At 36.0% G+C, this 16,925-nt stretch overlaps 1 protein-coding gene across 6 annotated transcripts in view; it reads left to right on the top strand.

Annotated features, from left to right (window-relative positions):
* Positions 1-16,925, top strand: part of NT5C2 (5'-nucleotidase, cytosolic II) — a 65,101-nt gene that overhangs the window by 43,984 nt on the left and 4,192 nt on the right. For all 6 annotated transcript variants that reach the window (XM_087872845.1, XM_087872847.1, XM_087872846.1 and 3 more), the window contains 13 exons: positions 2,390-2,485; positions 2,934-3,025; positions 3,197-3,254; positions 3,677-3,770; positions 4,478-4,531; positions 7,794-7,877; positions 11,161-11,202; positions 11,936-12,043; positions 12,928-12,994; positions 13,795-13,965; positions 14,780-14,831; positions 15,069-15,129; positions 15,993-16,169. In XM_087872845.1, the coding sequence (XP_087728971.1) occupies positions 2,390-2,485; positions 2,934-3,025; positions 3,197-3,254; positions 3,677-3,770; positions 4,478-4,531; positions 7,794-7,877; positions 11,161-11,202; positions 11,936-12,043; positions 12,928-12,994; positions 13,795-13,965; positions 14,780-14,831; positions 15,069-15,129; positions 15,993-16,169 (1,156 nt within the window). The remainder of the gene's footprint in view (positions 1-2,389; positions 2,486-2,933; positions 3,026-3,196; positions 3,255-3,676; positions 3,771-4,477; positions 4,532-7,793; positions 7,878-11,160; positions 11,203-11,935; positions 12,044-12,927; positions 12,995-13,794; positions 13,966-14,779; positions 14,832-15,068; positions 15,130-15,992; positions 16,170-16,925) is intronic.

Below are 16,925 nucleotides of genomic sequence, written 5' to 3'. Positions count from 1 at the left end.
AGAACTTAGTGGGACTGAAAGCATCATGGTTGACCATCTGACAAGGATACTATAGTTCAGTAGTAGTTTCTGGCATTGATCAGGAGTAGGATTAGAGAATCTTCAAAGACCCTTCCAGTCCTTTATATTATGTAATTCTGTGAACCTTTCCCTGAATCTTTCTGGCAACATTGTTAGAACGTATGGTGCATTTACTAAAAATAGGTAGTGAGGGAGAATATAAGCCTTTTTATAAAATGTATATTTTAAAAAGCTTCACATTTCGATACTTTTTATTAGGCTCACTTTTTTAATTTTTAATGATGATTTATGTAAAACTTTTGAGACGCTGTTTAATGGGGAAATATTACTTGATAAAAATATGGTAGAAAAATTCTTATAGCACAAAGTATACAAGAATAAATATGGGAATCAAGCCTTAATCATGGGAAAGTGAAAAAAAGAAAGACAAATCTATTTGTCCATATTGTTTTTCCGCAGTGAATACTTTACATTTTTCTAAGAAGCATCCAAAGTTTCACAGTATAATGTGGGCAAAGATTTCTAGGCTCATTGTGAATCACTTACATCAGGGGCCCCAACCTTTTGGACTCTAGGGACTGGTTCCGGGAAGGGCGTTTCTTCCGCAGACCGGGGGTGTGTGGTTTCATGCACTGCCTGGATCCCACACATGCATGGATGGTTTTTCATTTGCTTGCCCAGCCTAGTTCCTGGCAGGTGGCAGACTAGTGCCGGTCTATGGCCCAAGGGTTGGGGATCCCTGAATTACACCATTCCTACACTATCTCTTTGTGAAGTCCACTTGCATTTGGTCAAGCCATGTACTCCTGCTGTTGGCATCAGACTAAACAGTCATGGTTCAAATCAACAGTATGCATTTAGTTTTTAAGCTTATTTCCAAATGTATTTGGATTTCTCCTTACTGATTAGAGAATGAAAATTTTAGCTGTTGTAGTTTATTATAATTTCTTAGTTTGATTGTTGTGAGCTGCTCAGAGGTGTTGAAAGGCAGTATACAACTTTTATTATTATTATTATTATTAATAATAATAATAATAATAATAATAATAATAATAATAATAATAATAATAATAATGATGATGTCTGGTTATTAACTCCTTATTCTCTCAGACCTGGGGACAAACTACACATTGCAGAAAATACGCTCCACTCTACTTTCTTGAATCACAGTCTCACCTTTCTCTCAGTATTGTTGACTTAACATAAAAATTAAACTCTTTATACCTTGAACATTCTATGCCTATCTTTCTACAGCAACTATTGATGTAGAGCGGGGTCTGAGAAATGCACTATAGGATAATGTCACATCATGGGTAAGGAAAAACCATGACACATTAATGGGAAGGAAAGAGACCCACCAAGCACATTAAATGAATTGACAATGAAGCCAGAGAAAAAAGAATAGACAATCTGAAGTCTTAATTTATAGCCACACCCAATGTAGCAGTTTACTTTTTTTCAAATATCCAGCCTCTTTCAAGCATTGTTCAGCCAATTGAGACTATTTTAATAGCAGAATTTAATAGAGGGATAAAGGGGGGGATAGATAATTATCAAGCAGAGGAAGCATCCCTTAACTGTGTACCTCATTGATTGTCTAAATTCAATATATTGTTTTTCCATGTAACTAGGACACTGTTGCACTGAAACATAAAAAGTACCCATAATTATGGGTACTTTGACTTTATAGCTTGTTTTAATGAAAGCCCTCCTGGTAAGCTGCTAGCATCTAATATTTCATTGAGATATTTTAGTGTTTATATAACACTTAAATGTGTATTGCATCCATATTGATGGTATGTGCACATCATATTCAAGCTTGCTTTAGGAAGTTGTAGAAAAATGTCAGTGAATGTTGGCCCACATGGTCTCCCTCTTATTCTTCTAGATGGCCAGACATTAGCATAGGGTGTGGCAACTTTTGTTTAATAGTACGTATGGTTAGCTTCAAATAAACCAAACTTCAAAGAACTATTTCTCAAACTGGCTTGTTAGAACTAATAAAAATGTTAACCACAATTTTGGGTTAAGTCTAGCAAACTGTAGTGAAATTCTGAGAAGTAAATGCTGCCAAAATTGTTCTGGCAAAGTACCTTGCTGTTAAGATAAATGAACTAATTATAAGCAAATAGATTAATTGTACATTTAAACCAGGCAATGCAGACTATTTTTTCCTCTGCAGCTAAACAAAAGTTCAATGGGACTCTATCATCAGTGTCCTCCTTAGGGTCAGATTCTAATTTGGACAGAACGTGATAGAACTGGCTCAGGTATGCCATTCCAACAGACTATCTTTCAAAGTCTTGCTGTTCATCGTTGCTTATTATGAAATGCTGACATCCATCCTTGCATTTCTTTTTTTTAATAGAGGCCTGGTATTTGATTCTCTTTATGGAAACCTGTTAAAAGTTGATGCCTATGGGAACATCCTAGTGTGTGCACATGGCTTTAACTTTATGAGAGGGTAAGTGATGCAAATATTGGTGATCTTATGCACAGCTGGGATATATTCTGTTGCACATGGTATAGAGTCTCGTAGTGACTTTGAGGTTTGTTAGTTTCTGAAAGAAATTATCTAACTGTAACATTATCTTATTCCTGTTTTTTTCCTATCAATAGATTGGTAAACCAATATAATACTTTTGTGATCTTTTAGTCAATAAGTATGGTTTCAAAAAATCCAATTTATACTTTGTATACAAAAGCAGTACATGGATAAAAGATTAGATGTCATCTTCAAGAAATCATATAATCTACTCAGGGCTCAGTTTTTTCTTGGAAATTTTAAGAGATAACTTGGCTTTCTCATAGGTCTTGTTGACTGTTGATTGAACCTTACAATATACAGTAGAGGAATTGCTTTGATTTGATATCATTAACTACCATATTCTTTTGTCCTTTATATTCCTCAGGCCAGAAATACGAGAACAGTATCCTAATAAATTCATTCAGAGAGATGATACTGACAGGTTTTACATTTTAAACACACTGTTCAACTTACCAGGTGAGAATTGAGAGGGGGAATTATGTAGTCCAGATCAGTAGGTACATTGCTATTAATTGTAAAGGAACACTTTTATGAATGTCTTCTTGGTTTAGATTAATGACAGGTATGTCTATTTGACTAATCGTTCATTTTAAGATCTGGTCTTGCCTTGGTTTTGCTTTCTTGCAGAGACATATCTGTTGGCTTGTCTGATTGATTTCTTTACTAATTGTGACAGATATTCAAGGTGAGTATTGTCTTGGCTATATGAAATCAACAAGGCCAAGTTGTAGCCAGCTTTTCCAATGCAACTGTATAAAAACATAGCATAGTGGCATGGTTATTTCAGAGTGAAGAAATTATTTAAAGGATTGCTCCTTTTTAAAATAAAATATTGTGATTTAACTTTCAGTAAGATAACAGGGTTTCCTCACTCACTGGAAAAAATGATTCCCTTTGAATCAGTGAAGATAGTATTTGAACAGATGGATATGCATAATGCCTATTCATGAAATATACAAAATATGTAAACAAAAACCTAGGAGGAAGGGATGGGAAACTGTGCTTTTAGTTTATACCTAAGGACACCAACGTCTTTTTTAATTACATAACATTTCTCAAGCCTCATGCAATTTTCTACATGGCTGTTTTATTCCATTTGTCTCTCAGCTGTGACACAGGATTTAAAGACGGAGACCTTTTCATGTCCTTCAGAAGTATGTTCCAGGATGTGAGAGATGCTGTAGACTGGGTTCATTATAAGGTAACCTGCATTTTGGGGACATTTAGATCATCTCTTTAATTCAAACATTTCTAAGTTTTGAATTATAGTATCATTTCAATAATTTTAATTTTTTTTTCTTCCGTGATGAATAAATGCTAAATACCAGTAGTACCCCAGCAAGATAATTGGACAAGATGTGATATAGAATGAATTACTTTTTATTCTTCCTTCATTCTCCCCTTAATTTAATTCTTCTGTTTCTTCCTTGCCTCAAGAGATTAGTAGCTGTAACCCATCACAGAAACAGCTGCCAGTCCTCTTACACTCTTTATATTCAATTTTCTCTCTACCCTTTTCGGCGACTTATATAAAGTTCCTTGGTGGCCTGTCATCCAGACGGAGTTGACGATAGCCCCACCCTGTAGCTTTAAACTATCATATGTCTTCAGACTATTCAGTTTTAGAACAGAAATTATTATGTACCATCATCTGAATGGCACTTTGACTCATATTTCATTTTTATGTCAAAAATGACTCTTAGAGTTGTCCAATTCTACAATGAAATCATCAAGACTAATCCCTTGACATATGAAACTCTGCAAAGAACTTTCTGTCTTTAGTGTCACTTGCACATCTTTCTACATGATGACAGCATGGAAGATTATATTCATATGAAACCCAAGTAAGGTACCTATTAGATCATTGCTTCTGCTGTCATGTAAGATTTTTTTCGCCTGTTGTTTCAGGGCTCACTTAAGGAGAAGACAGTTGAGCATCTACACAAGTATGTGGTGAAAGATGTAAGTATCAAAAAGTTGCTTTAAGAAAGAAGATAGATGGTGATTTATTTTGCTAATTCTTAATTGGTCTTACTACCCAGTCACTTAAAATAGTGGATGGAAAAGAGGAAGTCCACCAAACGAGAGTAATTTTATCTCGAATCTGCCAATGATATAATTGCTCTAATAAATATTGTTCTTATTGATGGAGGTAGTGTAGTATTTCCCTTTTCTCTTATTAAATGTCATTAATATTAAACAAACTGGAAACATTCCCTTCTTATCTTTCAAATTGGACATGTGGTGCAAAGTAATGATTGTGGCTCTCACCATTACTTATTCTGGGCAAAACTTCAAATTAAGCTCCAACATATAAAATGACAGATGATTTATTAGCAAAGCAGTACTGGTCAAAACTGGCTGAACTGGGATTAAAAAGAATTTTAAACAATATTAGCAAACTGGTTTTCTACTCTGACATTGTATGATGATGTGAACGTGGAAGAAAAACAAGTCTCTGAAACTATCCACACACATACCAAAAGCATGTGCCTGACTATCTGATACCAAACACAAGTATGGAACTTGGATGAATGCCTAGAATCAGTGACCAACATAGGTCAAGTTGGCAGACAATACATGATACGGGCGGCTCAGAACTGAAGTTTGCCATCAGCTAAAGACAAAGCAAAAGGCTTGAACACCATGGCTGTGGAACTGGAAGAAGCTGCACAAACACAGGCACCACACCCTCTTTGCCATTCTCTGATAACTAAGTGAAGAAACTAAATCAACAAACACAAGGCCAGTGGGATATTTATACAATCTTGAAAGAAACGAGTGACTGCAAAGACAGAAAACCCAGAAATCCACCACTCATTGAAAGGCTGGGATCTCAGGCCTTGCATGCTGAGCCTACATCTTGAGGGACTAAGAGTGGCAATAAAGGTAGAGAAAATGGTCATGCTGCTGGAATGGATGGAGTCCCAGTTGAGGCATTTGAAACTGGGTGGAGATAATGTGAGACAGTGAATGCATTCACGTAATTCAGGGAAGTTCCCATTAAATGAAAATTGATGATGATAATCCCTTTTTGCAATCATCCAACCACATTTCTAGAAATAGCAGGAGCAACTAGAGAACAGCACACTGATGCTGGGATCAGATTTCACCATCAGACAACTATTGGGAGAAAAAATCACTCTGGCATATGAATGCCCATTGTATTCATTGATTTTCAAGCAGCCTTCAACAGTGTGTACTAATCAGCTTTATGGATAACATTAAAAATCAAACATATACTCCCCCAAAGGGATATACTTACTGTAAGAAATTTATAGCAAATGCACTGGCTGTATGCACATCCAAAATGGATCTTTCAGAATTCCCAATTTGAAGTAGTACTAAAAGAAAATGTTTGATATAGTACAGATAGTCTTCAACTCATGACCATAATGGCACTTGCCTATCATGGTCATAAAAATGGGTCAATCATCTTTTTTATGGCAGTCATTAAGAGAACATGGTGGTTGTAAAATGGCCAACATGATTGTTAAATGAATGCTACAATTGTTAAGTGAATCAATGCTTTTGTATAGGTGCGGCATTGCCAAAGGTTGGAAGTAAATGCTGTATTTTTGGGGGGAAACACTGTAAAGCCTAGTCATGTGACTGCAGGGCCCAACAAACAGCTATAAATGCAACCAGGTTGCCAAGCACTTGAAATTTGATCACGAGACCATGGGAGGAGTGACCGTTGGAACTTCAAGTCTAGATCATAAATCGCGTCCCCTCTTGATAGGGCCATTGTAATTTCTTATGGTCACTAAGCGATGGTCGTAAATCAAGGATTACCTATATGATGACATTGCCATAATTGCAGAGACCATAGACATTTTGTATAACTTCACAAAAACTGCCAATTGATGTGGCCTGAAAAGTAATGCTTACAAAAGAAAGGTTTTGACAACTGACAAGCCACAGTCTTCTGTCTATCTCAGTGGAGTCCAAATGGAGCAAGTTAACCATTTACAATGGAAAAGAGAGAACAGTATCAAAAGGCCACTGCTCTGTTTGGATTGTTAAATTGGTGTCGGTGGAGGAAACAAAGGATTTCAGAGAAAACAAAGTTGTGAATTTTCCATTCACCAATCTTGTTATACAGATATGATACGGTACATAGGCACTATTACAAGGACTTCTAAACAAATGTGACATTTACATGATTGTCTCAAGAATGAGACATCATTTTCAATCTGCAATTGAGAAGGAAGTACAAACATGCATATTAAGATGGTTGGGAAGGTATGCAGAATATAGTTAGAACTTTGGCTTCCTTATAGACAGTGGTGGAGAAAGTTACCTGCAGGATGGAATAGCACCAGAAAAAATAAGGGTGAAGTGACAATCTGAAAAGCCTAATTTTCAAGTAAAACAGATATAAGAGATAGCATCCATATCAATGCACTGGCCCCCTATTTAGCCCTGCCCAGACACTTGGTAAGGGGAAAAAGAAGAAGTGAAACTTCAATTAATTCTATTGTTAAAGAAACTTTGTTCTCTCCTGCTATCAAAAATGTAAGGACAGTAGCAAGAGAGACGACCATCACAAAGAAGACACAGAAAACTTTCCAAGATACCAGTCCAGCCTTAGGTCTTGAATTCAGTGGTGGCAACACCATTTGGGGCTTAGGATCTGTCATCTGAATTGCAGCATTTAAAGGGGATGTAGGGTTCCTGAATGTGACATCCTCCACTCTCTGAACTTGATAGTTCCACAAAGCTGTGTCCATTCTTTCGGGCTTCTCTTCATCCAAATAGGAGGTATTCAGTGCATCCCTGTTCATGACTGTCAAAAATAAAGACTGTTTCTGTAAAATATCTTTGGCAGCTGTTTCCATAATGTGTTGAAATGTCACTTTTTCACACATTATTAAATGATTTATGAGAAGTTGCTCCATTCTACAAAATCCAACTTTAACTGTAACTATCCTCTTGTCCGGAACTTAGCACGTAGTAAGGATGCACTAACAAACCTGCCCTTTCTCTATCACATTGAATCATCTATATTATATGCACAGAACTTGGCATGAGATTCAGTACAACATAGTTAAGATGTGTAACATTTTAGAAGATATTTTAAGCAGGCTGAAATATGTATTTGACATTATTCAGAACAGCAGGGTGCATGGTGCTATTTCAGCTAGGTCATGTGAAGTACCCCAAAATAAAATTTAACTTAAATGTTTGAGAATTAGTTTTATGTCGATGTTTGTCATTTTAGGGAAAGCTTCCACTGCTGCTGAGTCGCATGACTGAGGTGGGAAAGGTGTTTCTTGCCACAAACAGTGATTATAAATATACTGATGTAAGTAAAATTTTATGAAGTCTTTCAGTAAGTTGTATATTTTTCCTTTGATAATAAAGGAGGCTTTAAATGCAAAAAAACAAAAAACAAAAAAAACAACCCCAAATCCAAATTATGAATTTGAAATCCTGGAGTGTTCTCCGGGTTTGATTACTGGTCTAAAACTTAATTTGCAAGGGATTAGAGGTGCATATATAAATACTTTCTAAACCTTTCTCCAATATATTTAGTATGAAATGCAAGGATTCTTTTCAGTTAAATTCACTAACATTTTTACATATCTGGTGAGACTATAATGGTCAATTTTCTTCTGGGAATTATATTTCAGTTTTGCCCAGAAAAGGCAGTCTGAATGCCTGAGTGCCTGAAGGCCACTCTCATCCATTGAGACTGAATATTTATATGTCAGTCCAAAGAACACATGTTAGAGACCAATTTTATCTGAATTTTACATTAAATGAATATCAGGCTTGCAATGTCAAGCGAAATTCAGAATTTTTCATTTCTGGTGTTCTCTTTGCAGACAGATAAATAACTGCTTGTCTGATTACAGGTAAAATTGCTTTCTGTGTATATGGAAGGCATCAATAGTGGTTTAACTTCCTCTTCTTGTTCAGAAGATGAGAAAATACACTGCTGTGCTTTTTGTACCATTCTCTTTTCTGTACTTCCATTTCTTTGCTTTGGTTTCCCATCATAGGAACTTCTGTTTTCTGTTATGCCCTGTGGCCATGTAGATGATATTTTCCGTATTTGGCAAAATAGCAGATATTCTACCCAGAAGGGTATTCATGCTATTGTCCCATTCTTTTTAGCTAGTTAATTTGGTGTGGTGATTAAGAATGTTGGCCTGGAAATCAGGAGACTGTGAGTTCTAGTCCTTCTTTAGGTAATGAAAGCCACTTAGGTGACTGGCCAGTCATTCTCTCTCAGCCCAACACATGCCTGTGGCCATGGGGAACCTAGGAAGAGGAAGCAGTATTATGTATCTTTGTCACCTTGAGTTACTTATAAAGTAATAAAGGTGAAATAAAAATCTAATAAATATTAAATAAATCTGGGAAGCTAAACAGGAAAGTATACCAATGCTGAACCCCATCCTCCTTATATTTCTTGAGTGATGAGAACTTTAAAAGGAGCAACAATCCATTCACTTTCATCTCAAGGCTCCAACCTTCTTATTCAGCCAGTCACAAAGCCCAGTGACCTAGAAGCAGAAATAAAGATTGGTGTCATGGGAAAAATACAGCAAGATGTACTGCAAGTAAAAACTGACAGAACTCATTCCATATAGTACCCAGATTCTAGTGTTTGTAGAATCCATTTGAAGGATACAGAGAAAGGCAAAACTTTTATTGAAAGAAAAAGTAAAATTGAAGCTTTGTAAAGTCTCTTCAAGTTCTGTTCCAGAGCTGATTGAATCGTCTCTAGACATTCTTTAGTCATTCTTTTAACATAACAGCCAATTCAGGTGCTTTTCGGGCTCAAAACCTTCAGGATACTTCATCCCCTGCTTTCTTCAAACTTTAAAGACGCAATTTGCAAGGAATGGACAAGGCCATCCCCATTAATGCAGTTCAACCATGGCATCATTGATTGCTTTTATATTTTGCAAGCATAGGTGACAAAGAAGCTAACTATATGATAATGACACTGCTGTGGCCACACTGCCTTCCAAAGCACTGGTATCTTAATAGCAAGAAGAATATTTAACTGATCATATGACAAAAAAGTTGAGCCAAGCCTGTACAAAATTTTTTAGACATCCTGCACAGTACTCAGTGTCTCAATATACTTCTTTGTTGACCTGGAGCATCTTCATAAAGTAATATTCTCATTAGAAGTCAACAAAACAGTCACACTAATTTGTGTGGTTTTCTAAGTTTTCCCAAGATTTTCATTCAGGTTTACATCATGTAAGAGGCTGCTACTTTAATTTCTATCTTACTCTTCATTCTTTGGCTCTGTTCATTTTCTGTTTTAAGATTAATTGTAATAAAGAATTGCAGAAGAGTGTTCAAAGTAAGAAACATTATTGTAGCAGTGTCTGAGGATTCCTATCTTTTGAGCAAATTGAAGGAGTTGACCTACTTTGGATATCTCTGTATAACAAAGCAGGAGGAAGTTGATTGGTAAGCATTTCTATTGTGAACCCATGTGCATTGTGAGTCACTGAAGGAAATAAGAAGAAGTGAAATGTATTCAGGAATTAGAAAGTATAATTTACATTTTATAGTTAGGAATTTGGTTGCTTTAGTTTTTCATAAATGATTCTGAATGTTTATATATATTTATTTATGATCAGAATGTTTTGTGACAAAATTGTTTAGAAATAATTGTAGCATAGGATTCAAGAAGTTATTTCTTTGAACTGTCAAAAGGAGGTTAAAACACCTAGTGTATTCAAGAAAAAAACAAATAGAAAAGAAAGGAAAAATGAGAATACATTTAAAGAAAAAAATATATAAATATATTCACAACATGAATAAACATTGTTAGTAACTTATCACCTTCCCTTGTATTGCAATAAATGATCTTCTCATATCCCATCTGTTATTTATAAAAAATAAAAATATTGTCATTTCAGTCCTAATGTCAGCAAAAGTCCATTAAGTTCCAGATATAATAACATATCTATTCTAACCTTGTTCAAATCAAATATTCCTTCCTTTTACTTTTAACAATCTTGCTCTTTAGTCCTTTCAAATAACTTCCTCTTAATGTTATTCCTAGAACTTCCTACTTTTTCATTTTCTCTTTGTCCCTTCTCACTAGATTCTTTAAAACTTTTAACACATGTTTTGTAAATCCAATATAGGAAAATTATCCAGTCACACTTTTTATTATTTGTATATCCCTTTTAATTATTGAGATATCAGCTGGTTTCTTTTGTAGATCCATTATAAAATCTTGTTATAACATCTTCTAGACACAGTCTATCTGTAGAGGCAGATACTATTAAAATTAACTTCTGAGTCCATTGTTCAAAAATATCCTCCAATTGTCCAATGTTAAAATATTTTCCTTCATTGTGTAATTATAATAGGAATTTTAAGTGTTATTCTTATTTAATTGTAATCTTTAGTTTCCTCTAGTTCCCTCTAGTGTCCAGTTTTTAAAATCTCTCTTCTTATGTAAGATAAGATAACTTACATATTTAAAACTGGTTGAACTTTTTTGCTGAAACTGAACTGATTTAAGTCAAAAATGAATGAATGAAATATTCCCTCTAATTTCGGTACTTAAACTACGTATTACATTTTGTTTCTTATCTGTCTTTCAGAAAATTATGACATATCTCTTTGATTTTCCACATGGACCAAAGGTAGGTGCAAAGAAATATGTTATTCTATTGTTGGATAGTATTCATTATCTATTCTTGAATAATTCAGGAATAGAATTCAGTTTTGGTCCTGGGAACTGGAAATATATGGCAGCTATTTATGTATTTGTAAAATTCAGATTGAAAAAGTATTGTGTCAGTTGCGCTAGATATGTTGTTATAGGTCAGGCGGAAATAAGTCCGATGCATCTTCATATGCCAGATAAGGCAGATTTTTGAAATTAAATAATAGTAATTGCTGCTGAACTATTTAGTTGTGTTTTAATCAGCAGCACTGATTCCTCTTAATGTTAGTTGTTTACTTATTTGCATTTCTCTTGTAAAAACAGCTTAGATAAAAGGAGTAATGGCATATCCTGGATTAATAGATACACAATTAATAGTACCAATTATATGTTGAATATATAAGAGATCAAAGCCTTAGGCAAAAGAATACTTCTACTTAGGATTTATATTTCTGATGTTATCATATATCTGAATTAACTAATCACTGGAAAACATAGGAAACATGAATTCTCTAGATGATATTTTCTTAGTATCTTATCAAGCACTGTAATTAACCAATTGTAGTAGCTGCAATATCAGACTAGATGTAGTACAGAGTACAGTTAGTGGTGTTTGCTGCAGAACTAGCATTAGCCAATACCTGTATGAGTTATTACTATTTGTTTACATTAACTTTAAATGAGATATGCTTCTGTTTTTTTAAATGTAGCCAGGTAGCTCTCATCGACCATGGCAGTCTTATTTTGATCTCATCCTTGTGGATGCACGCAAGCCTCTTTTTTTTGGAGAAGGCACAGTCTTGAGGCAGGTGGATACAGTAAGTCTACATGGAATACATGGTTAAGATTCATCTGGAAGAGGAGACAATATTCCTATTTTGCTAATTAGAATATGGGTGTGGACAACATAGTATAATTTCTCCCCTTTTGAAAATAATTGAATATTTGCCCTTAAGTGTATTTATGACATCCAGTTTTGGGATAGTAGTGATTAAGACTTCAGGTTAAAAACCAGGAGACCATGAGTTTTAGTCCTATTGGGTGACCTTGGGCCTGTCATGTTCTCTCAGCCCATGGAAACAAGACACTGGCAAGTCATTACTGAAATTTTGCCAGAAAAACGCAGGGATTAGTTCAGGCGCCAAAAACATTTTTTTAAAAAAATAACCCCACAACTATATTTAATAGCAAAATAGCAAAAATTTGGGGTCAGTTAGTTTGATTAAGAAAACACAGCATATTTTTTAAATAGATTAAGTATTCTTGTAGTCTGTGTTGTCCTTCTGTTATTACATACAGCTTAGGAATCCTCATTTTGCTGAAATCAGTTCTACTGCAATTGCCACTGCCTCATTTGTCACAGTATAATATGTCAAAGCCAAATCTGCTGGAGGTAATTTGGTGCAGGAGGAATTGGTTGTGATCACCATTTGTACTAACTATACCATTTGGCAGTATAGGTTTGTGCTATTCTCACTAGTGTTTTCCTGGAATCATTTGTAGGTTACAGAAAACTTGCTGTTGCAGAGGTGGTTTAATTGTTTTTAACAAAGGTTGAGGCAAGAGTAGGAGATAGTCAAAGAGTGCTGACGATATATAGGTAAATTTCACAGTACATTTTCCATTGAGCTCTGATTTATCCTATCCCCTCCAAGTAGAAGATGGAAGTTGCTCATGAAAACAACTTTCTCCTTCTTTATAGGTTACTGGCAAGTTGAAAATTGGAACCTACACAGGTCCTTTGCAGCATGGTATTGTCTACTCTGGAGGTAAAACAAAGATGAAGCTGTTTTTTTTATTAAGTGCAGGAAGAGGGATTTTGCTTTTGGTCAGCTTCAGTTAGAGTTTGAAACTGGGTTATATCTTCTATAGAGCAAAAATATTCTCTGTTGATGGAAGCAGAGATTTACCCAGCATAAGCTGCTGGCTACGGTTATTTTTCAATTCATTGTATGTATCTTTGTGGCAGGGACTGATAAACCATGACTTTTCAGATATAGCTGAAATATAACTGCCAGCATCCCTAATCTGTGGCTGTAAATGGACAAGAAGAAGTAGCAGCTTGTATCTCCCTCACTTTCATGTATCCCTTTTGATGTCTGCTGTTAAGGAATGCATCAGAGAGATCCCAAGGGCCAGCCATTCCAAATCAGTTTGTATTTTTCAGATTTTGTATACTTCAGAATAAAATACATGTATCATGCATTGCATCCAGTCTCTGCATTAGGTGTTTTTCTGTATTTCAAAACTCTGTGTGACAGAGAGGGAGGGAAGGGGAGGGAAAGAGGAGAGAGAGAGGGAGGGAGGGAGAGAGAAAGAGAGAGAAGAGAAGAGAAGGGCCAGTCACCTTGAACTTGCCACTTGGAAGCACTGGGCCTGAAAATGAAAATGTTCCAATCAGCAAAGCAGAGCGGCAAGAGTTACATATAAATGTGCTTGACTTCTTCCAGTCACAACTATTTTAGGGAACAGCGCATGAAAAGCAAAGAGTTTTCCACCATGACATCTTAGATTTTTGTGAAGGGCAAAAAACATTATTGCTCCTAAGGCTGTCCTCTTTTCTCCTCAGGCTCCTCCGACACAGTATGTGATCTCCTGGGAGCCAAAGGCAAAGACATCTTATACATAGGTGACCATATATTTGGAGACATTTTGAAGTCCAAAAAACGCCAAGGTTGGAGAACTTTTTTAGTGATCCCAGAACTGGCACAGGAACTTCATGTCTGGACAGACAAAAGCTGTGAGTGTTTAATATTCCAACCTCAGGTTTGACTGGGTTTAGAAAAAAATAGAAAAGTACTTGCCTTGTTCCAATTGATTATTTGCATTCTACGTATTTGGGTGGTTCCGTACACTAGGATAGAGGAACTTCTTCAGATCATTCTGAAATGTGATATTGACACCTTGTGGAAACTAATTCATTTCCTAATACATTTTGGATTGAGATTTGGGAGAATTTATTTCCTTTGACAATAATGTTGTCAGTTTTCCAAGTAATGCACTAATGCTGCTGACGTTTCTTGTTTTTATTACATTCAAAACATACCCTGCTTTTCCATTAAAATGTACAAGGTTACTTTCAGCAACAATTTAAGTAAGAAATTTGCACTATAAAGACAATTACTTTTACATTGGAAAGATAAAAACCTGAACATAATAGAACAATGAGAGGTCCAAAAATAATTCTGAGAGGTCCCCAATTATCTTAAATATCTTCATTGGGTAGACATTGCAGAAACATTAAAAAGACTGATTGCAAGCCGATTATTCTTTTTAGCCTTGTAATTGTTCCCGCCATTCACAGACTAGAAGTGAAGAATAAAATTTGTCATGTATACACCTTGTTTAAAAAAATGGAGACATTGGTTGTGACAATTGCAGGAGGTTTTCCAAGTAGGATTTCATATTGCCATTATTAAGCAAGCAAGCAAGCAAGCATCTGTGCCTCCCAGCATTTCTAGTTCTTTTGGTGAAAATAATGCTGCCTGATAGACAGGCCTATTTGCTTCATGGACTTCCAGTTGGAAATGACCTTTACTTTCTCTCTCACTTAGGCCTTTTTGAAGAACTTCAGAGTCTAGACATCTTTTTGGCTGAGCTATACAAGTAAGATTTTTTTTCATCCACACAGCATAAGCCATAAATTGCATCTTTTCAGAATGCCATTATAGCCTCACCATTTTACAGTGCCTGCATCAATTCAGTGACTTCTGGACTTAACATAAAATCTGAAAATGGAGTTATGTGTGAGCCCCAGTCACCTTCCTAAATAAGTCTTTGTTTTGTCTATGTTAGTTTTTTAAACGTCCTTATGTGCTTCTTTACTGTTTTAAATTTCAACAGGCATTTGGATAGCAGCAGCAATGAACGTCCCGATATCAGTTCCATCCAGAGGCGTATTAAGGTAATGCTCACCATTTGGTCTTGGTGGTTTACTTTTTACCCCCTTATTAAACCCTCCCTTTTCCAGTTCTTCAGCATGATGCTAGAGTGAAGTATTCTGCAATGGCCCTGTAGAAGGCTGTTCTACAGGATGCAGGCCATGAAATGAGTGAAAAAAAGGAACTAGGAGGAAGCTGGAAGGCCATGGCTGCATTTTACACATTGATTTTGGCTTTGTATGATATATGACCTCATGCCAAGGCTCTATACTTTACACCTACCCCATTATGTGTAAACCAGTCTTAAGGAAAAATAATTGTAGAAAAACATTACAAGAACTGAAAACATGAGAGCATACGCTATATTGATAAAATTATGGTTTGTACATCAGAGAAAAAGTAATACTGAACAAGTGGGATGATGGCTAAGGAAAGAAGAAGGCAGGGGCAACGATGTATGTAAAGCATGTGGGAAGAATAAAAGTTTCTGGGCCATAAACATTCTTTGTGTATGCTCTAGAGTTTAGTACTTCCCACCCCATTTTATTTATTTTAAAAATGCCTCCATTGTTGTCAAGCTATATAAACACAAAGCCCTAATGGCCTGCTACTACAAGGAACACTTAATTTATGAACGATATTTCCTAAAAGCTTTTATCTATAAAAGTTTTGATCTCTAACTGAATGAGAGGTTCAAAAGAACAAAGCATTGTATGTAATCCAGCAGGAATAGGTTTAGTCTGTTTCCAATGACAGCCTTTTTAATAAATGGAATTAGCACCCCCTGAATTAAACGGGGAACCCTTATATAGGAATTAAAGCTCTCACTCCTAGAAAGACTTGCTGTTCCTAGCAAATGCTTACTAACTTCATTCTCTGATTTTAGAAAGTGACTCATGACATGGATATGTGCTACGGAATGATGGGAAGTTTGTTCCGAAGTGGTTCCCGACAAACGCTGTTTGCTAGTCAAGTGATGCGGTATGCAGATCTCTATGCAGCATCTTTCATCAACCTCTTATATTATCCCTTCAGTTACCTCTTCAGAGCTGCCCATGTTCTGGTAAGTTGAAACACAGGTTTTCATTTACTCAGGTAGACAGACATTTTTCTGACTCTTCAAGTTATAGAGTAAAGCATTCTCAACATAAAAAAGATGTGCCCTACTGTATCAGGTAGGATAACATTGACGTTGCATAAAGAAAAATGAGGCTAATCAGTTACCTATATGATAAGGGTAGACCAATGTGACCTCTTTTCTGAAATAACTTTCCTTTCTGAATTCTGGTGAGATAGGCTTGGGGCAGTTTGAACTCCTGCTTTTAAGGAGCAGTTCTGACAAATGTTCCCCATGAAGACACATTGACTTGAACCTGAAGGCATCTATATCTGACGGATTCATATTAAACAAGGAAGTTACATAATATATATTAGATCTACATCAGTGGTAAAATTCAGGCGGCTCTATCCGGATCGCACAATCCGGTAGTGCCGGCAGGCTGTGCCCACCCACCCACCCGGATGTCATCATGTCCCATTTTTTACCCTCTGCGCATATGCAGAAGGCTCTGCGCATGTGTGAAGGAGGTGCATGCAGGCATAACGAGCGCGCTCACATTTGCGAACTGGTAGTGAAGGTAAGCAAATACTATCCCCAATCTACATCCACTACATCACTTTTATGATCAATAGAATGCTTGGGGAAATAATTTGTAAACAGTGTTGGTAATGGGTCAGTTAGCCCTCCGTAAGGAAAAATTGCAGGCTTTCCTATACAAAGTTCCTCACTTAACAACTCTTTCATTTTTGTTATGTCGGT

This window comes from Pantherophis guttatus, chromosome 6, assembly GCF_059756535.1.
Source record: "Pantherophis guttatus breed Tessera chromosome 6, ASM5975653v1, whole genome shotgun sequence".
NCBI lineage: Eukaryota > Metazoa > Chordata > Lepidosauria > Squamata > Colubridae > Pantherophis > Pantherophis guttatus.
The sequence above is the reverse complement of the archived record's forward strand: the minus strand, read 5'-3'. Positions and strand labels throughout refer to the sequence as shown.